This window comes from Xenopus tropicalis, chromosome 9, assembly GCF_000004195.4.
Source record: "Xenopus tropicalis strain Nigerian chromosome 9, UCB_Xtro_10.0, whole genome shotgun sequence".
Classification (NCBI taxonomy): domain Eukaryota; kingdom Metazoa; phylum Chordata; class Amphibia; order Anura; family Pipidae; genus Xenopus; species Xenopus tropicalis.
The window spans coordinates 11,858,609-11,880,787 of NC_030685.2; the positions used below are offsets into that span (position 1 = coordinate 11,858,609).

General features: G+C 40.5%; 2 protein-coding genes across 2 annotated transcripts; both read right to left on the reverse strand.

Moving 5' to 3' along the window:
- Positions 1 to 780: 780 nt before the first annotated feature.
- Positions 781 to 3,180, reverse strand: LOC116407766 (serine/threonine-protein kinase N2-like). Its single transcript, XM_031893752.1, has 7 exons — positions 3,010 to 3,180; positions 2,842 to 2,904; positions 2,643 to 2,719; positions 2,343 to 2,482; positions 1,906 to 2,013; positions 1,583 to 1,663; positions 781 to 1,466 (listed from the first exon to the last, which is right to left on the reverse strand). The coding sequence occupies exons 1-7, from the start codon at positions 3,090 to 3,092 to the stop codon at positions 1,272 to 1,274; spliced, it is 747 nt and encodes a 248-aa protein (XP_031749612.1). The 5' UTR covers positions 3,093 to 3,180; the 3' UTR covers positions 781 to 1,271.
- Positions 3,181 to 6,420: 3,240 nt separating this feature from the next.
- LOC116407801 (olfactory receptor 1019-like) lies at positions 6,421 to 20,713 on the reverse strand. The gene is made up of 5 exons (XM_031893827.1): positions 19,814 to 20,713; positions 10,333 to 10,449; positions 8,353 to 8,892; positions 7,025 to 7,118; positions 6,421 to 6,518 (listed from the first exon to the last, which is right to left on the reverse strand). The coding sequence occupies exons 1-5, from the start codon at positions 20,711 to 20,713 to the stop codon at positions 6,421 to 6,423; spliced, it is 1,749 nt and encodes a 582-aa protein (XP_031749687.1).
- Between the last annotated feature and the right edge of the window lie 1,466 nt (positions 20,714 to 22,179).

Genomic DNA, 22,179 nt, shown 5'->3' on the forward strand with positions numbered 1-22,179 from the left:
AAGGAAAGTCTCCCATAGGGCTCAATGGCACTCTGCAGCTCCAACCCGGCCCAAGGAATGTCACTATACCGAAGCTTGAATGAATCCGAAACTTTCGTACTCAGCGCGACAATACGAAAAAGTTGTGCAAATGTACGAATAAATACGCACAGTACGACCAAATACAATTTTTTTGTATTTCGTACCTGTTGTACTAATAAATGTGCCCCTCTGTGTTGATCTTATTGACTCAGGCCTTGATTTCTTTTCATTTTTAATGACTAATAAAAGTTAAGTATTATGCTGGAAGCACAAAAAAGGCTTCTTTCTTGTTTTTCTATTTGGATTTTGGTGTTAGGCACCATGTGCTCGGCGCAACTGTTTTGTATTTAATATCTGCTACTGTTTTGATTGTATATATAAATACACAGTCTATTAAGTAAAATGAATAATGACATCCCCATTGCATTCCATATGTGGTTCATCTAGAAAGGTTTAGTGTCAAGACAGGAAAACTTCAACTACCTTTCGAGGGGTAGATTCCTGCCATTAAAATGGCACCTTGGGAGAATATCCCAGGCTGGCTAACAATTCAATGTACGGCCATTTTGATCAACTGAGAATAAGTGTGGCCTAAAATTGAAGAAGGCTAAATACATTTTATTAAGAAATTATAGATATAAATATAGATATATAAATAAATGTACATAGACAGATAGATATATAACAAAACATAATATTTTACATGTATGTACAAGTTATTTTTATTTTATCTTTTACAGTATTCTTAACAAACGTATTACAACCAATGCTGCAGACTAGAGACTTGTAGCCTGGGCCCCTCCTTGCCTTCCCCAACACCTCCGTCAGCAGCAGATACTTCATCCCAGGCCGCCCACCTCCCTTTATCCTTAATCTTCACGGAAACTTGATCTTCTGCACCTTTACGATTCTCAGTCCATGGCAGTGTCAAGTTAGCAGAGACCGATGGACTGTAATTTGAAATTGTAGCCTGGGCCCCTCCTTGCCTTCCCCAACACCTCCGTCAGCAGCAGATACTTCATCCCAGGCCGCCCACCTCCCTTCATCCTTAATCTTCACAGAATCTTTTGTGAACAGGAAAACCCCTGCTAACATCGGTCTTCACCGACGCCCTTTAGGGGCCCCGGAACTTTCTGCTGCGATGCAGACAGGGATCCAAGTTCACTTTGGATGTCTTCATAGAAACTATAACCTCCATACTTGACCAATTCCACTGTTATGCTGGAATTCTTATGCATTATAAGGCATACTTATGATTCAGAATCTGACGAAGAACTCCTAGCATAGAACAGCTCTTCCACGGCCCACTGGGCTTCTTCCCGCAGTGGTTTGGAGCCACCAACTGGAGTTAATTTAAGGCTCCCTTCAGGCTCTTTCGTTGTTCTTCTCTCGGGTATAAAAGGAGCCTGAATTTGTTTATTTTCCAGAGCCTCCCAGTCCAATCCCTATAAAATAGGAGAAATAAAATGTACTTATTAATCTATTCAGAGCATGTAGACTTACAATCATTACTTTATAGCCGGTATGAGCAAAAATAAGTGAATCTGGCGAGAGAACATACCTCAAAGAAAGGGCTGTTCTTCACTTCCTCGGCATCATCTTCTCCTGAGCCAAGGCGATACCTTGGGTTTTTCTCTAAGAGCTGCAAAACACATTATTGTTAGACAGACATAAGCTTACAGTTCAACACAATACCATTATCTCAAAGGGACAGTTACAATTCTGTGAAGCCACTACCACAAAAGTGGGTTCTTTAATGTTTAAAAAATAAGGACTAATATAAGCGGAGGGGTAAATAATAATAGAAAGGCGTCACTTCTGTGCAGGACTCTTATCATACAGATAACAACAGGCTGAAATAACAATATCGTGCTTGGAACTTACCTCTGCTATTATACTGTGAGTATCCTCGGTGATATCAACTGGATAATCTGGTTCCTCGGTCGTAACAGTTCCAAAGAATTGCATTGTATTTAATCCACGAAATGGTGCCTGAAAAAAAAAAAAAACCACTGATAGTTGAGTGGTTTACGTGGGATAAAACTAACCTACAATAGTGTCCAACATCTATAGTTTCAGAGCTATATACAGTAGGTCATGGGAAAGCCAACTAAGCAGCCATGAAAGGAGGTATTTGCTTTGATATCTATTGTAAATACAAATGTGCCAAGGTGATAATGAGCCATTTCTAGGTTTTGATGAACCTAGTGCCTCTATACATTAAATGGTAAAATTTAATTAGGTCACTAAAATACTCTGATATGATTGGATAAGTGAAAACTCCAGTGATTGCCTAGTTTATTCTCTAAACGGATACTTACGGCTCCAGTGAGCATGTTGTACATTGTCACTCCCAGTGCCCACCAGTCTACAGCTCTCGTGTATTGGCCCCTGAACATTTCCAGGGCCATGTAGAAGAGTGTGCCGCCTCCGGCTGAGGTCGTGCTGTTAAACGCCATTCCTGAAGCAGAAACAAAAGAGCCAGTTAAAGAGTTTACCCATAGAATAAAGACTGTCTGTCTGTCTCTGACTGTAACAATATATATTGGCCAATGCTACGGCCCAACTGCTTCACCCTATATCTACTACATCATCCTACTTAGAAAATCTATAAGTCTTACCTTCTCGACAGAGGCCGAAGTCTGCGAGTTTCACATAGCCGTCGCCGTACAGTAGCACATTTTCTGGTTTTAAATCTCTGCAAAAAAAACACCAAAAGCACATTTTGAATTGTTGATTTAATAATAATTTAACACAAATATAGGATATTTGAACATAAGGCTGAAGCTCTATGTCCCTGTAATGTTTATCGTTACTTACCTATGAGCGATGTTATGCTCGTGTAGGAACTGCAGGCCCAGGACTATGCAAGCCGAATAGAATCTGCAAAGATAAATGTATAAATATATTAGTTTTATAAATACAAGGCTATCCGGTACATCAAATTTATAGAAATGATGTGGTTATAGGTGTTCCTATAGTACTCACCTTACTCTCTCAAGTGGCAATCCTCCTTCACTCAAGTACGAGTCTAAGGTTCCTCCTTCCGCATACTCCATCCCAAGACACATGTAGTGCTCGGTCTGGAAGGAGCAGACTAAGCCAGTAAGGAAAGGCCATTGCCTCTCGCTTACCAGCCGGAGGATACGTTGTTCAAGGGCAACGCTGTCAAACAAAAACCATTGAGAAGTTAGTAGAAGAAAAAAAAAATCCCCATTTATCGTGAAGGATATTGTGGGGGGTTACAACGATTTTTTTTTAAAGATGTCAAACGTTTTCTAAAACATTTCCGAAACTTACCATTTAAATACGCTGGTGTCGTTCATTTCACACAACGCCAAAGTCTTAAGCGCAATAATCTCTCCGGTCTCTCTGTGTTGCGCCTTGTAGACCTGCAATGAGAAAGCTCCGTGAGATAAAATGCAATAGCCGTTTGGTGCTCTAGTTCTATCACATTGGGAATTGGATACACAAGCCATGGGCAGGCATAGAGAGGGACCAGGGGAACCCTATATGTTCCTAACTATTGTACTTATATTACACCCTATAACTCTAGCTCTAGGTATGCAAGTCCTTCACTAATGAATGGATGAATTTATTTGATGCTCAGCACTGGCCATAGGCACAAGCTGTAGAGGAACCCTAATCTCCTAATCTGCCCAATCTCCCATATATTGACCACCCTAGGTCACACTATATCATTTACACATCATATAGGGACAGAATAACTCACCTTTCCGAATGAGCCCTCACCAAGGAATGACTGGAGTTGGAAGTCTTCAATACGCGGTGGCTCGTATTGCGCCATACTAAAATCAAACACATTGATCTGATTAATCCCTATTTCTGGTACCTTCTCTGTTATACATAAAGCAGAATTTCTCAAACATTGAGTACTATGGGTAAAGCACAAACAAACATATCTTAATGTAATTACCTGCTGTCCAGATCCATCATATTGAGGGCTTTGTCAAGTTTGGCAACAACTTGACAGTAAGGAGTCCTCATCTAGAGAAGAGAAGAAAATGCAGTTAATTCAGTCTCCACGGATGAGAAAAGCCTAATTATTCTAGGATACAAACTTACTTTAGACACCTTTGGAACATCAACACAGGAATCCTGTGGTTTTCCTGATTAATAGAAAAAAAAAACAAATGTTGGTTTTGGGTTTTGAGTCGCCACTTTGCAAAAATACCATTGGGAACTGTGGGGATCAAATGGCTGTAGGACCTTCTGTTTGTGAGTGGGGGTGAATGAGTAAAGTGTAAGCTTGTTGGTTTAGTCATCACTTTGCAAAAATACCATTGGGAACTGAGGGGATCAAATGGCTGTAGGACCTTCTGTTTGTGAGTGGGGGTGAATGAGTAAAGTGTAAGCTTGTTGGTTTAGTCATCACTTTGCAAAAATACCATTGGGAACTGAGGGGATCAAATGGCTGTAGGACCTTCTGTTTGTGAGTGGGGGTGAATGAGTAAAGTGTAAGCTTGTTGGTTTAGTCATCACTTTGCAAAAATACCATTGGGAACTGAGGGGATCAAATGGCTGTAGGACCTTCTGTTTGTGAGTGGGGGTGAATGAGTAAAGTGTAAGCTTGTTGGTTTAGTCATCACTTTGCAAAAATACCATTGGAAACTGAGGGGATCAAATGGCTGTAGGACCTTTTGCTTGTGAGTGGGGGTGAATGAGTAAAGTGTAAGCTTGTTGGTTTAGTCATCACTTTGCAAAAATACCCTTGGGAACTGTGGGGATCAAATGGCTGTAGGACCTTTTGCTTGTGAGTGGGGGTGAATGAGTAAAGTGTAAGCTTGTTGGTTTAGTCATCACTTTGCAAAAATACCCTTGGGAACTGTGGGGATCAAATGGCTGTAGGACCTTCTGTTTGTGAGTGGGGGTGAATGAGTAAAGTGTAAGCTTGTTGGTTTAGTCATCACTTTGCAAAAATACCATTGGAAACTGAGGGGATCAAATGGCTGTAGGACCTTTTGCTTGTGAGTGGGGGTGAATGAGTAAAGTGTAAGCTTGTTGGTTTAGTCATCACTTTGCAAAAATACCCTTGGGAACTGTGGGGATCAAATGGCTGTAGGACCTTCTGCTTGTGAGTGGGGGTGAATGAGTAAAGTGTAAGCTTGTTGGTTTAGTCATCACTTTGCAAAAATACCCTTGGGAACTGTGGGGATCAAATGGCTGTAGGACCTTCTGCTTGTGAGTGGGGGTGAATGAGTAAAGTGTAAGCTTGTTGGTTTAGTCATCACTTTGCAAAAATACCCTTGGGAACTGTGGGGATCAAATGGCTGTAGGACCTTCTGCTTGTGAGTGGGGGTGAATGAGTAAAGTGTAAGCTTGTTGGTTTAGTCATCACTTTGCAAAAATACCCTTGGGAACTGTGGGGATCAAATGGCTGTAGGACCTTCTGCTTGTGAGTGGGGGTGAATGAGTAAAGTGTAAGCTTGTTGGTTTGGGTAACATTATAACAATAATGTGATACTCTGAACCATTAGGGACCATTATTTTCAAATGCTTCTGAACTAATGAAGTTGCCCATAATATTTCCCTTTACTTCCCTTCATTTACTCTTTATGGGAAACTAGCGGCTAATATCCTGGAGAGGCAAATCCTAACATACACCTACACTCCCCATACAATCATATATTAAATGCTGTCTGAGATATGTATATCAATACTGTGCTAAAATGCAGATATTTAATATATTTAGCACATTCAACTACCTGGGAATTTTGATCATTCCCCCCCCAAAAAAATATATCTAAAAAGAAAACGCACCTCTACGAATTTTCATCTTCTTTTCTTTTTTCCTGGTTACGCTTTTATTTTGATCCTGATTGGCTGCCTCAGGTTTTTCGCTTTCTTCTTCCGTTTGTTCTTCTTCTCCTGGTAAAGAGATGGGAGGAGAAGCCTTTTGGCTCCCAGCGTCCTATAGAGATCAGATGTTAAAAAGGGATCAATATAAAACTTATAAATAGAATATAATGGATTGAACAATTGTAACTATATAATATAGTTGGTTTGAGGCCAGTTCTCTTACTGAAACTAAATGGAAAGGGATTTCCACCACAAAAATGCAATCGTTTTTGCATTTGAAATTATCCAAAGCCTCAGCTTTCTCGCACCAAAAACAAAACTCACCTTCTGTTTGTCAACCGGAACATCATCGGGACTTTGCTCTGAAGGACCTGATAAGAACAAAAGAAATGGAGGTTTATTACAATATTTGTATAAAGATGCATATTTTAGGGCAGGGGTCCTCTAACTACGGGCCGTGGGCTGAATCCGGCTCCCCAGGGTAATTTACCCCCCCCCCACTGCGTTGTCACCCCTGGCAACGGAGAGAGAGGAGTCAGCGGGGAGCGGGACGGGAGAGCCAAGAGGGAGGACGGGTGCTTACAGAAAGAGGACTAGATGGACAGAAGACTGGGGGGAGCTGGAGAGGTAGGACTCAGAGGGAGGGTGGACAGATGGAGAGTGGGAGGGAGGACGGACTATTGGATGGACAAAGCGAGCACGGGGGGGGGAGGTGGCAGGTTGGTGGGGGGTGCTGGGGAGCGGGCCATAGTTTGACGACGGGGGGGTGATGGTGGTCCGGCCCTCCAACTGTTAGGCCCCTTGCCTAAGAAGTTTGAGAAGCCCTGTTTCAGGGTGTGAAATTGTATATAGGTATGGGATATTTTATGCAGAATACTTGAGGCCTGGGGTTTTCCAGACAAGAGATCTCCCTGTAATCTGGATCCCCATACCTTAAGTCTGCTAAAAATCATTTAAATGCTAAATAAACCCAATAGACTTGTTTTTCCACCAATAGGGATTCATCCAACTCAGTTACCATTAGGGACATGGCACTGCTTTATTATTACAGAGAAAAGGACCCCATTTTTAAAATGAGCGGTAATGGCTTCTGTTGGAATCTATAGGAGATACCCTTCCCATCAGAAATATATTTGGTTATTATATACTGCCATAGTCTGATAAGAAAGATATAAAACTGTACCTGAAAGCTTCTGGGCTTCTTCCTCTGTAGATCTTATTATTTCCATCTCTTTAGGTTGCTGCATTGCTATTTCTTCTCTCATTGCAGCATCGTCCTGTGGAGATAGAATTCAACTGATGAACTTGATGGACTTGTGTCCTTTTTTATATTATAGTAACGCAAGAGTTGCAAATTAAGATGTATAATAGATCCTTATGAATATAGTTTAATGATGTTATGAGTTAAAAATGGGCATAGTGATTTGAGAAAAAATATCTCCAATGTCAAATAGTGTGCCTTTATATGGAAAAGTACTGTATATACTCGAGTATAAGCCTAGTTTTTAAGCACCCAAAATGTGCTGAAAAAGTCACCCTCGGCTTATACTCGAGTCGGGTGCCATGGGTCCCTCCAGACTAGCACCCTCTGTCCTTTGTGTGCAAATTAGGCCACCCACAACCAGACCCTCCAGTGCCCTGACCCATTCCCAGTCGCAATACTTATTTCCCCTTACATCCCTCCGGGACTGGGTCTGCTGCCAGTTTGCCAATGTGCAATGAGCGTGGGGGTAGTACTCATAGGGGCTGATTTACTAAGACACGAATTCCGACCGAATTGGAAAAATTCCGATTGGAAAACGAACATTTTTTCGGCGCCTTTACGACTTTTCGGAAATTATCGCGACTTTTTCGTTACCAATACGATTTGCGAGAAAAAACGCGAGTTTTTCGTAGCCATTCCGAAAGTTGCGATTTTTTCGTAGCGTTAAAACTTGCGCGAAAAGTGGCGCTTTTTTCGTAGCGTTAAAACTTGAAAGGCGCAATGTTTTGCGCAAGTTTTAACACTACGAAAAAATCGCAACTTTCGGAATGGCTACGAAAAACTCGCGTTTTTCCGCAAAAATCGTATTGGTAACGAAAAAGTCGCGATAGTTTTCCGAAAAAATCGCAAAATACCGATCATTACGAAAAAAACGCAATCGGACGCATTCGGCCCGTTCGTGAGTAAGTAAATGGGCCCCATAGTGTTTTTGTTGACCCTCTTCTCCACTTACAGAGCTAGTTTACTGTTTTTCTTTTAAAGAAATATTTAAAAACATATACCCCACTGATGCCTCAATTTTACTGGTATTTATTTTGATTATTGAAACTTAGCAGTAGCTGCTGCATTTCCCACCCTAGGCTTATACTCGAGTTAATAAGTTTTTTCCAGTTTTCTTAGGTAAAATTAGGTACCTCGGCTTATATTCGGATCGGCTTATACTCGAGTATATACCCATACCTGATAAGGGAGACATTATTCCCCATAAAGTGCCATTATGAACCCCCCCATACCAAGCACATACTCACCTTCTTCTGAGCTTCTAGCTCCAGTTCTTTCATTCTTCTTTGCTGTTCTATGTTCTTCAGCTTCTGTTCTTTTTCCATTTCCATATTTTTATTAAGAAGCAGGTTCCGTTCTTTTCGTTTCCTAATCTCTCGGTTGTTTTCCTCCTGTGCTTCTTTCTCCAGAGCTTTCCATCGTTCTATCTCTCTCTGTCTCTCTTCTCTCTGTCTCTGGACTTGCACTTCAGTCTCTCTATCTTCAGCTTTTAATTTCTCAAGAAGCATTATATTTCTCACTTTGCGCTTCATGAGTTCCTTCTTATCTTCTTCCTGAGTTGCATTCGCTAGAGACACCCATAGTTCTTTTTCCTTCATTCTCTTTTCGGTTTGTCTCTGTACTTCCATCTGCGTTTCCTTCTCTTGAATTCTTGCCTTTTCCCTTAGTTGCACATTTTCTAGTTTGCGCTTCAGTATTTCTTTTCTCGCTTCTTCTTCGGCCTTATTATGTGCAATTATTAATGTCTCCCTGAGAAGGACTTTACTCAGTTTGTGCTTTGTTGAAGCCTATTAAAAGGAAATATACAATATAAATATAAACCAAGTACAAAACCTACTTATAGACCTGCACTGAATAATGATCAATAATATAACAGGGTTCCAAAATGAAATGTGAAATTTGCTCCTCTTGTAATCTGGAAACTCTTTTAATTGAATCTCCCTTATGGAATATATTTAGGGAATATATAGGGAATGCTGTACCTAGTGTGGGATCTTATACACATTATCTATTTGTGTATTTATAATTTATTATTACAGAAAAAAGGGAATCATTTAACCATGAAATAAACCCAATAGGGCTGTTCTGCCCCCAATAAGGGGTAATTATATCTTAGTTGGGATCAAGTACAGGTACTGTTTTATTATTACAGAGAAAAGGGAATCATTTAACCATTAAATAAACCCAATAGGGCTGTTCTGCCCCAATAAGGGGTAATTATATCTTAGTTGGGATCAAGTACAGGTACTGTTTTATTATTACAGAGAAAAGGGAATCGTTTAACCATGAAATAAACCCAATAGGGCTGTTCTGCCCCCAATAAGGGGTAATTATATCTTAGTTGGGATCAAGTACAGGTACTGTTTTATTATTACAGAGAAAAGGGAATCATTTAACCATTAAATAAACCCAATAGGGCTGTTCTGCCCCCAATAAGGGGTAATTATATCTTAGTTGGGATCAAGTACAGGTACTGTTTTATTATTACAGAGAAAAGGGAATCATTTAACCATTAAATAAACCCAATAGGGCTGTTCTGCCCCAATAAGGGGTAATTATATCTTAGTTGGGATCAAGTACAGGTACTGTTTTATTATTACAGAGAAAACGGAATCATTTAACCATGAAATAAACCCAATAGGGCTGTTCTGCCCCCAATAAGGGGTAATTATATCTTAGTTGGGATCAAGTACAGGTACTGTTTTATTATTACAGAGAAAAGGGAATCATTTAACCATGAAATAAACCCAATAGGGCTGTTCTGCCCCCAATAAGGGGTAATTATATCTTATTTGGGATCAAGTACAGGTACTGTTTTATTATTACAGAGAAAAGGGAATCATTTAACCATGAAATAAACCCAATAGGGCTGTTCTGCCCCCAATAAGGGGTAATTATATCTTAGTTGGGATCAAGTACAAGTACTGTTTTATTATTACAGAGAAAAGGGAATCATCTAACCATTAAATAAACCTATAAGGCAGGTACTAAGAGGCAACGCATGCTCTGGTGGGAAACAACAGTGTTGATACATCATTATTTTATTAAATTGTATGACTAGGTTACTGGTGTCTTTGGCCTAATTTGTTCCAATTGTGACAGGGCTCATTGTATCCTCTGATATATTGTATAACAGGAGGGTGTCATTAGACATTAGTGTTATTTATAAGTAATACTTGTATATGATGTAGCTTATTATCAGCCTCTTATATAAAAAAACAACTTACATTTATCTCCCGAGTGAGATGTTCTTGAACAGTAGGTTCTGAAACCACTTGTTCTTCTACTGGTTTAATTACCAGTTCCCGGGGACACGAGGGTACAGCCAGAATATCATTACTGTCCTATGGAAAGAAAAACATTGAAAAAACTATTATTAAAAATTTGGGTTGAGAAACAAAAATGGTAGAAATACATCTTTAACAAGTCTCTCTGTGCAATAAAGTATATCATATTATATTAGAAATAGAACATTATCATTAGCCAATCATCTGTGTTAAAACCAAGAGCTCGGATAACATTGCCAGAGAGGCACCATATATATTTAATGGTTATAGTTATTGTGTAGGAGAAACATTCAGCCTCAGTAACATTCTGTAGAGATGGAAATAGTATAAAATACAATTAGGAATTATTACATATATATACAGTATTATAGATGCAAGTGCACAGTGATGCCCAGTACAGGTATAGGACCCGTTATCCAGAATGCTCGGGACCAAAGGTATTCCGGCTAAGGGTTCTTTCCGTAATTTGGATCTCATACCTTATGTCTAATAAATAATCAATAAAACATTAAATAAACCCAATAGGATTGTTTTGCATCCAATAAGGGGTAATTATATCTTAGTTGGGATCAAGTACAGGTACTGTTTTATTATTACAGAGAAAAGGGAATCATTTAACCATTAAATAAACCCAATAGGGCTGTTCTGCCCCAATAAGGGGTAATTATATCTTAGTTGGGATCAAGTACAGGTACTGTTTTATTATTACAGAGAAAAGGGAATCATTTAACCATTAAATAAAACCAATAGGGCTGTTTTGCCCCCAATAAGGGGTAATTATATCTTAGTTGGGATCAAGTACAGGTACTGTTTTATTATTACAGAGAAAAGGGAATCATTTAACCATGAAATAAACCCAATAGGGCTGTTCTGCCCCCAATAAGGGGTAATTATATCTTAGTTGGGATCAAGTACAGGTACTGTTTTATTATTACAGAGAAAAGGGAATCATTTAACCATTAAATAAACCCAATAGGGCTGTTCTGCCCCAATAAGGGGTAATTATATCTTAGTTGGGATCTAGTACAGGTACTGTTTTATTATTACAGAGAAAAGGGAATCATTTAACCATTAAATAAACCCAATAGGGCTGTTCTGCCCCCAATAAGGGGTAATTATATCTTAGTTGGGATCAAGTACAGGTACTGTTTTATTATTACAGAGAAAAGGGAATCATTTAACCATGAAATAAACCCAATAGGGCTGTTCTGCCCCCAATAAGGGGTAATTATATCTTAGTTGGGATCAAGTACAGGTACTGTTTTATTATTACAGAGAAAAGGGAATCATTTAACCATGAAATAAACCCAATAGGGCTGTTCTGCCCCCAATAAGGGGTAATTATATCTTAGTTGGGATCAAGTACAGGTACTGTTTTATTATTACAGAGAAAAGGGAATCATTTAACCATGAAATAAACCCAATAGGGCTGTTCTGCCCCAATAAGGGGTAATTATATCTTAGTTGGGATCAAGTACAGGTACTGTTTTATTATTACAGAGAAAAGGGAATCATTTAACCATGAAATAAACCCAATAGGGCTGTTCTGCCCCAATAAGGGGTAATTATATCTTAGTTGAGATCAAGTACAGGTACTGTTTTATTATTACAGAGAAAAGGGAATCATTTAACCATGAAATAAACCCAATAGGGCTGTTCTGCCCCCAATAAGGGGTAATTATATCTTAGTTGGGATCAAGTACAGGTACTGTTTTATTATTACAGAGAAAAGGGAATCATTTAACCATGAAATAAACCCAATAGGGCTGTTCTGCCCCAATAAGGGGTAATTATATCTTAGTTGGGATCAAGTACAGGTACTGTTTTATTATTACAGAGAAAAGGGAATCATTTAACCATTAAATAAACCCAATAGGGCTGTTCTGCCCCCAATAAGGGGTAATTATATCTTACAAGGTTCTGTTTTATTATTACAATGAATAAGGAAATCAGTTTTAAATTTCTAAATTATTTGATTAAAATGGAGTCTATGGGAGACAGGCTTTCCGTAATTCAGAGCTTTCTGGATAACAAGTTTCCGGATAAGGGATCCCATAATCGTAATAGCCCCATTCACTCTACACCCCTCTTTTCTGGCCATTCCCAAAAACAAGATATAGGCAGTGGGAAAATAAACACAATTATAATGTAAAGCGTCGCCGTCTGTAGGGAACTCTGGGCAATGTTACGTTACTTTTTTAATTTCATTTAAAATCCCTTTCGAAGGGAAGCCGAGCAGTACATTCCTGATTACGTTCCCTGAATATTAAAGAAATACGTTTTAGCCTTACCCTGTTATTAGATTTAAAGATCTTAATAAATCTTTTTCGAAATCTCGAAAACATTGTTGATTCCTAAATGAGAAAAGAAATAGTTTAACCAATCAGGTTATAGAAAGACAAAAGGCAAAACTACAGCATTGTTGTTGCTGATAATAATAAACGTTAGAACCAATTGCCTAGAAAAGTTGGATTCCGTTCCCCCCATTGTCCCCCAATGTCACCCTATTGTCCCCCGTGTTTAGTTTCTGTTACTCTAATACTGATACAGCACATACAGACTGTAATATAAATCCAATAACTGAGTGAGTCCAACAGGGTCGGACTGGGGGGTGAAGGACCCACCGGGGGCCAGTCCGACCCTGGAATCCAATATCCCAAGTGTTCCTTTTTGTATCTATTATAAATTACTGGCTAGAGTAATGCGCTTATGGGGAATATAATTGGGACTCGTTTGCTGATTAGTAAAAACCAGTAACAAAGTGATTAGTAGCTAACAGCTCTACGGGTAACAATGGCGCTATAAAGTAATAGTAATAATAATAATAATAAGCAGCAAATGGCCCTGACTTAAATAAATGCCATAACTCTACATTCACTTGGCCGCTATAGGTTACAAATGTATGCCTGCAGTTATACAAATGATAATCATTATTTATTTTATAGTTTATTTTCTCCTATATTAATTAAGGATAAGATTTTACTTACAGATAATCAAATCAGATTAATCGCTGTTGAAAATCACTAGTTAGAACTAGTGTGAGCTGTTTGGCATCCAACAAGCAACTGGTACAGAACTGGCAGCGACCTTTATCCCTTATCTGATAAGGATGACATCACAATGCCCTGCTGCCATGGCAACGCAGAATGACTCCAGCCTGCTAAACAATCATGACCTTCCTTGTTGCTATGGGAACACTGCATGAATCACTAACCATGTGGTTGGGAAGTGCAACCCAAAGGGGAAATATTATTAAACTGAGACTTAATTCTAAGCTTTGCCTTATGGGAATAAGAACGTACCTAAATAAAATCGGCGCCGTATCTTTAATCATATTTCTATGCAGCTCGTACTATAATGACATTTTCATGATAGTTTCACGTTAATTCCAGCTTTATAAGAGAAACCAATTTTAGAATAAAACGATATCAGTTGTAGATAAAACTGATGATTTTGGATGATGCCTGGATTTGCCATTCACTTTAGGGTTCTAGCATACTTTGGCCTCTTTATAAATCCCTATTGCCCATCTATGTAACCGTATGGGGCACCCTGGAACATAAAACAATGCAGTTCAGTAAAGGGGTTGGTCACCTTTTAGTATGATGTAGAGAGTAATATTCGCAGTTTGCAATTGGTCTTTATTTTTTAGTATTTGTATTTTTTGTCATTATTGAGCAGCCCTCCATTTTGGAGTTTTAGCAGCAGTTGCTAGGGTCCAAATTACCTTAGCAACCAGGGAGTGGTTTGAACAGGAGACTAATACATAAATAGAACCTGAATAGAAAAATAACTAACCAACGCAAGCCTGGGGCGCCTGCAGTTTAAATCCAGCCATGTATACATCTCGTTATAGACATCAGTGGGTGCAGTACTTTAAACACAAGTTAGATTGTAAGCTCTACAGGGCAGGGATCTTCTTCCACTTGTGACTGAACACTTTTTCTAAACGTATTCATATTGTATTATTGTACAGGTATGGGATCCCTTATACTGAAACCCGTTATCCAGAAGGTTCTGATTTACGGAAAGGCCATCTGCCATAGACTCCATTATAAGCAAATAATTCTAATTTTTAAAAATGATTTCCATTTTTTCTCTAATAATAAAACAGTACAGGTACTGTTTTATTATTACAGAGAAAAGGGAATCATTTAACCATTAAATAAACCCAATAGGGCTGTTCTGCCCCAATAAGGGGTAATTATATCTTAGTTGGGATCAAGTACAGGTACTGTTTTATTATTACAGAGAAAAGGGAATCATTTAACCATTAAATAAACCCAATAGGGCTGTTCTGCCCCCAATAAGGGGTAATTATATCTTAGTTGGGATCAAGTACAGGTACTGTTTTATTATTACAGAGAAAAGGGAATCATTTAACCATTAAATAAACCCAATAGGGCTGTTCTGCCCCCAATAAGGGGTAATTATATCTTAGTTGGGATCAAGTACAGGTACTGTTTTATTATTACAGAGAAAAGGGAATCATTTAACCATTAAATAAACCCAATAGGGCTGTTCTGCCCCAATAAGGGGTAATTATATCTTAGTTGGGATCAAGTACAGGTACTGTTTTATTATTACAGAGAAAAGGGAATCATTTAACCATGAAATAAACCCAATAGGGCTGTTCTGCCCCAATAAGGGGTAATTATATCTTAGTTGGGATCAAGTACAGGTACTGTTTTATTATTACAGAGAAAAGGGAATCATTTAACCATTAAATAAACCCAATAGGGCTGTTCTGCCCCCAATAAGGGGTAATTATATCTTAGTTGGGATCAAGTACAGGTACTGTTTTATTATTACAGAGAAAAGGGAATCATTTAACCATGAAATAAACCCAATAGGGCTGTTCTGCCCCAATAAGGGGTAATTATATCTTAGTTGGGATCAAGTACAGGTACTGTTTTATTATTACAGAGAAAAGGGAATAATTTAACCATGAAATAAACCCAATAGGACTGTTCTGCCCCCAATAAGGGGTAATTATATCTTAGTTGGGATCAAGTACAGGTACTGTTTTATTATTACAGAGAAAAGGGGATCATTTAACCATTAAATAAACCCAATAAGGCTGTTCTGCCCCAATAAGGGGTAATTATATCTTAGTTAGGATCAAGTACAGGTAATGTTTTAGGAAAAAGGAAAAGGAAATCATTTTTAAAATCTGAATTATTTCATTAAAATGGGGTCTATGGGAGACAGGCTTTCTGTAATTCGGAGCTTTCTGGATATCAGGTTTCCGGATAAGAGATCCCATACCTGTATATATATCAAAAGAAATCAATGTTAAATTGATTGCAGGGATCTTCTGAGCCCTTTTGCACTCTACTTTTATGTTTATTTCTAGTTAACAAGTTATGAAGATTAAACTAATTTCATGAGAATGAAACACCGTTGTCGTCTGTTGGTTTAGTTTTTCCAACTGGCCCAACTGCCGGCGGGGAGGGAAGAAGAAGGAGAGGAAAGTGTTCCGATGTTGCCCTGCTTAGAAATGAGTAGGAACATGTCTTCTTCTGAAATTTGTCCCCACCGGTCAGACTGTTGAATTAATCAACGGTTTCATTTTTATTACAGAAAAAATTGTTATTATCAAGAAAAAGAGGAAAAAATAATGATTCTAAATTGCAAAAGTGCTCAGCAGAGCAAACGAAACAGCTTTACATTTGTTTTGAGGGTTTCCATTGCATTTGTAAATGGGACCTATTGCTTATGCTGTGTGAGGTACGGCACAGTTTCAGCCAATAGGAATTAGCCCAAAGGGATTTGGCTTTGGAGAAACTGTATCTGCAGGATGAATGTAACGGGGCCTAATTACAAAAACAGCACAAGGTGCAATAGGCAATAAGGGGGTTCAATAGGCAATAAGGGGGTACAATAGGCAATAAGGGGGTGCAATAGGCAATAAGGGGGTACAATAGGCAATAAGGGGGTACAATAGGCAATAAGGGGGTACAATAGGCAATAAAGGGGTGCAATAGGCAATAAGGGGGTACAATAGGCAATAAGGGGGTACAATAGGCAATAAAGGGGTGCAATAGGCAATAAGGGGGTACAATAGGCAATAAGGGGGTGCAATAGGCAATAAAGGGGTGCAATAGGCAATAAGGGGGTACAATAGGCAATAAGGGTGTGCAATAGGCAATAAGGGGGTACAATAGGCAATAAGGGGGTGCAAAGTGCTTACAGAAGGGGTTGGGGGGGGAATGGCCCAGCAGGCAAATCTATCACAATGTAAATTTGGAGAATTGTGCATTGGGTTCTAAACTTACCCAGTTTATGTAACTTATACAACAACTATAGTATAAAGTATAAACTTCGTTGACCCCCTCCAAATTAAAATATTGCCTTATTAGCACATTCATTATTTTGACTATTGTTATGAGCTACAACTGACTAGTTATTTGGCCCCTAGGGTTACGCAGTTTACGCAACTTATGCAAAAACGTACGTATCAAGCAGTGACAGTGCAGAGCAGGGGCAGGTAGGTGGGAAGGGGTTAAACTTAGGGCAAACCCCACTGACCCCCAATAAACTGAACGACTTAGCACATGAATTATTTTTACTATTGAACTACTACTGACTAGTTATTTATCCCACAGCAACATCATTGGGCCCCTAGGGTTACGCAGTTTACGTAACGTAACTTAGGGCAAACCCCACTGCCCCCCAATAAACTGACTGACTTATTAGCACATTAATCAATGGAACTCTTTATATAAACAGCTTATTATAGAGTCACGTCAGCTTTTTATATTGCGCACACAAGGGGCGGGGCCATAATTCTGGCACTTCGCTGATTGTGTTTATGGGGGGCCCCATATAAATAACGGTTTCTGATGCCGGCCCTGCAGATAGGTACACAAATGGCGGTGCTAGTGGGGAATGGAACTAATCTGTAATTGGGGTAAATGTGATCTAGATATCAGATCCCTAATATCTCCCCCTGAGTGACCCCACATACACAGCTGCTGCATATTCAGGCTATTTCCTATCATGCTGAGGTAGATGACAGTAGCCACACTGGTAGGGACCATGCAACAAAATTGCAGTTGTAGTGGGGAACGAGTTGGATGCATCTGGGTGAAACCACTTGACTCAGAGACCTGCTGCTATCCATCTGTTTTATTATAAACCCCATTCTGCTTTATAGTAATCCCTGATGGTAGAAGGACAGCGGTGGGCGTCTATTTGGGATAATGTCAGGGGGGTGGTATCCTGTGCCAAGCGAAAAGAACATATATAATGGTTTGGTATCACCTTCCCCCCTGGCTAAATTCCATTCTTTATTTCCTGATCACTCTCCAGAGTATTGGAGGAAATGTGGAGAGAGGGGCTTTATCATATCTTTTGGTCCTGTCCAAGTATACAACAAATCTGGGTGGAGGTCTCGGGGATGTTAACTGAAATATTATATAACCCCCATTTGGCTGTATTTACAGACCAACTAGATAGGCTTGAGAGTATGGGTTACATAGGACTCTAACACACAAGGTGGAATTTTGACAGGCGGAAATATCCTTGGGGTGTAGTGATTTAAAGTATGGGAACCTCAAGATTCTTTGGCAGTAAAACAGAACTGAACTTGTTTATTGTCCAAGACACATAGTCCACAGGGTTGTTGCAATGCTCACTCAGAGGAGTAAGTAGATACTGGCACAGAAAGGTATGGTGTCCACTAGATTATCCCACCTTAGCAGAGTGCGGGCTGGGTAATGACAGCCAAAAAGCACGGCACCACTGTGGAGAAGTCTGGACAAGTATCTGTTTCCTTGGGTAGGGTAACTTAGAAGTCAAGGGTCCCAAACAGCTGACTGTGGATCAAGGATAAGAACTGACCTGATTCCTGTGTCTTAACCGTGTCCTACACTGAGGCAACAGTGCCTGTAGGGAAGGGTACTTCCATCTGGTTGGAGCCAGAAACTGCTCTTTCTAACCAGACTAACTATGCTACATTATACATTGTTTGGTTTTATTTTTCTTTACATTTTTGATTCTTATATGACTTCAGTGTACAACTTTTCTATATGCTATTATTGTAAGACTACTTAAATGAACCAATGCCCACCCCTTTAACCAAACAGGGATTGTTTGTCAATATATTGCAATATACTTGAAGCTGGCCAACTGCGTCACACTCACCCCCGGCCTGGCCAATCCTACACTCACTTACCCCCAGCCCGGCCAATCCTACACTCACTTACCCCCGGCCTGGTCAGTCCTACACTCACTCACCCCCGGCCTGGTCAGTCCTACACTCACTAACCCCAGGTCTGGCCTGTCCTACACTCGCTCACCCCCAGCCTGGCCAGTCCTACACTCACTCACCCCCAGTCTGGCCGGTCCTACACTCACTCACCCCCGGCCTGGTCTGTCCTACACTCACTCACCCCCGGTCTGGCCTGTCCTACACTCACTCACCCCCAGTCTGGCCTGTCCTACACTCACTCACCCCCAGTCTGGCCTGTCCTACACTCACTCACCCCCGGCCTGGCCAGTCCTACACTCACTCACCCCCGGTCTGGCCTGTCCTACACTCACTCACGCCTGGCCAGTTCTACACTCACTCACCCCCGGTCTGGCCAGTCCTACACTCACTCACCCCCGGTCTGGCCAGTCCTACACTCACTCACCCCCGGTCTGGCCTGTCCTACACTCACTCACCCCTGGCCTGGCCAGTTCTACACTCACTCACCCCCGGTCTGGCCTGTCCTACACTCACTCACGCCTGGCCAGTTCTACACTCACTCACCCCCGGTCTGGCCAGTCCTACACTCACTCACCCCCGGTCTGGCCAGTCCTACACTCACTCACCCCCGGTCTGGCCTGTCCTACACTCACTCACCCCCGGCCTGGCCAGTCCTACACTCACTCACCCCCGGTCTGGCCTGTCCTACACTCACTCACGCCTGGCCAGTTCTACACTCACTCACCCCCGGTCTGGCCAGTCCTACACTCACTCACCCCCGGTCTGGCCAGTCCTACACTCACTCACCCCCGGTCTGGCCTGTCCTACACTCACTCACCCCTGGCCTGGCCAGTTCTACACTCGCTTTTATCTGATTCATTAAGAATTCTACCAGCAACTTGCTTTCTGTCAAGGTGAAACCCCATAATGTTTGCCCTTTTATTGGCCCAATGGCATCACCTGACTGTAGCTGGGAATGGTGGGAGCTACAACATGCAACTGCCCACTACTTCTGTATAAACTATAGTTTGACAGACCTTCCTACTAAGAAAGGTTGGGATGAGTGGCTTAATTAATGCACAAAATAATTAAGTACAGTTATGCTTTTGAAAATAAAAACGAGCTGCGCTGTGTTAAAATATGACAAACACTTGTTTCCCTAAAAGTAAAATTCAACACAACTTTCCCAGTTTATTCCATATAACTTGTAATGAGTCAATGCTTTACCCTTCCTAATGCGTGTTTAATCTCCCCATTTCTCAGACTGTAGATTATAGGATTTAATAAAGGGGAAATCACCGCATACACAACAGCAATAAAAATGTCTTTATCTAAATAGCTTGAGTGCGGGCGCAAGTAGGCAAAGCACAGGGTTCCATAGAAAATACAAACCACTGTGAGGTGGGACGTACAGGTGGAGAAGGCTTTGAGTGTTGGGTTTTTTGACCTTATCCTGTGGACCGTGTAGAAAATATAAACATATGGCAAGAACGTTATGAAGAAAGTAATGAATGATAATATCCCTCCCAACACAAACAGTAGGAGCATGTTGAGGGACGCATCTGTACATGAAAGGGTCAACAACTGGGGAAGGTCACAAAAGAAATTGTGGACGGTGCTTGGACCACAAAATGTCAACCTCAGTGTCAATAGTGTATGAACTAAAGAGGAATTGAATCCTAAAGTCCATATCAAATTGAGGAGCTGAATGCATCTCTTCCAACTCATGATTTGTATATATTGCAGAGGCTGACAAACAGCAGCATATCTGTCATAGGACATCACAGCCAGCAAGAAACACTCACAACAAACAAAAAACATGAAGAAAAAAGCTTGGGTCAAGCAAGATCTATAGGATATGGTCTTCTTCTCAGAGTAGAAGTCCAAGAGCATTCGTGGGCAAGTGACTTGGGAATAGCAGATATCCACGCCGGCCAGGTGTCCAAGAAATAAGTACATTGGGGTGTGAAGATGGTTATCAGTGAGGATGAGGACCAGGATCAAAAGATTCCCACTCACGGTCATTAAATAAGTAAGGAGAAACATGAGGAAGAGTTGGTGTTCAAGCTTAGGAAGGTGGGATATTCCCAGCAACGTGAATTCCGCTACAATTGTTTGATTTTCCATTTTGAATTTCAAACCAGTCACAGTGAATAGTGCGAAGCATTTCTTCAACTGGGTTTGAATGACTTCTTACCAAGTTTGATCCTCTAGTTCAGTTCATATGTTCCAGTATTTGGTCCCCTGAAATGGTAACCATAAATTCAGCAGTGATTTTTCAAAGGGTTGAGTCTTGGTGTTGACTATTGTCCATGATCTGAGGACAAAACACATGAAATGAAAGCGATACTTATATAGACACACTCATTGTATAACCCATGGGGCTTGTTAACCACAGAATAGAGAGGACTTGGTTCTTCTGAGCATTGGGATCAGGCACCCAGGCTGCCGCATCCCCCTCGGAATCACTTCAGGGGATAAATTAACGTTTTCATTTTGGAGAATGAAAGAATTCAGAATGTAAATGGCCTTCTACCCATTATAATTAGATATGTATCATTGCTAGGGAAACATTCATCCCCAACAACTGACCCCTTGGCTTGGAAATGCCCCTGAATGGGGTTATAGCCCACTATCCAGAATGAGCTACAAGGTGGAAGAATAAAATATAATCTTTTATTAAGCAGAGGTTGAGACTACACAATAAAATGTGAAATAAAAGGCCTATTCATGTCCACTGTAACTCAATTGTAGCTGCTGATATTGGCCCCTTAGACCAATTCGGCCACTAATCGGCCTGTGTATGGGCACTACCGACGGGCCTGCCCGGCCGATATCTGGCCTGAAATCGCCCATTGCTGTCGTTATAATTCAATCATTTACCCGATATTGCCCACCTACAGGTGGGGATATCGGTAGAAGATCTGATTGCTTGGAGACCTCGCCAAGCGAGCGGATCATAACGTGTATGGCCACCTTAAGGGTCCCTCCCTATCCATTAGGTGCGTCAATTATTTGGTCCCCACATAAGGCACAGAAGTAATTTACAATGCAACAAGCAGAGTGCAACAAAATATTGCCACTATTGACCATTTTTTGGTACTTTGTACAATGCATGGTGTTCTTCAAGAGGTTGCCAACATGTATAAACTGGGCAAAAATAATGAATTACACTTATACAATTGAAAATGTGTTGCTACGACATTTGACATAAGTCACAAGTGGAACCCTCCAATATCCAACAATACAGTACATTCATGGGCAAAGTAGACACCCCTTTACAAATGCTTTAATTCTTACCGGAATATACAGTGTGATTCAGATTCAGTGCTGCATTGTGTTTTTGCCCCACTGTGTGGAGATTTCCCATCTATAGTGAATCTGAAATTATATCAGAATTCCATATGATTGAAAATATGTCTATGGGTTGAGCAGACATAGACAGGGTCAAATTTGATGAAGCCACAAAGTTAACACTGCCGGGGGGGCTTTAGGAGGTACTTGAGGACCGCTTCATTAAAGCTTAAAGACTTCTGCTATTGATTCAACTGTTGGAATTCCAGAAGCTCAGCCAAGATAATATAAATGGTTAG

Bases quoted from the DNA above. Each gene is read 5' to 3' on its own strand.
- LOC116407766 (XM_031893752.1), bottom strand. From the start codon at position 3,092: ATGTGTCTTGGGATGGAGTATGCGGAAGGAGGAACCTTAGACTCGTAC. The intron at 2,720-2,841 runs GTAAGTAACGAT...TTTTTTTTGCAG, and splicing joins GAGCATAACATCGCTCATAG to AGATTTAAAACCAGAAAATG. The intron at 1,664-1,905 runs GTAAGTTCCAAG...TGTGTTTTGCAG, and splicing joins CTCACAGTATAATAGCAGAG to CTCTTAGAGAAAAACCCAAG.
- LOC116407801 (XM_031893827.1), bottom strand. From the start codon at position 20,713: ATGGAAAATCAAACAATTGTAGCGGAATTCACGTTGCTGGGAATATCC. The intron at 8,893-10,332 runs GTAAGTTGTTTT...TCCTTTTAATAG, and splicing joins ATCTCACTCGGGAGATAAAT to GCTTCAACAAAGCACAAACT. The intron at 7,119-8,352 runs GTGAGTATGTGC...CTATCTCCACAG, and splicing joins AGCTAGAAGCTCAGAAGAAG to GACGATGCTGCAATGAGAGA.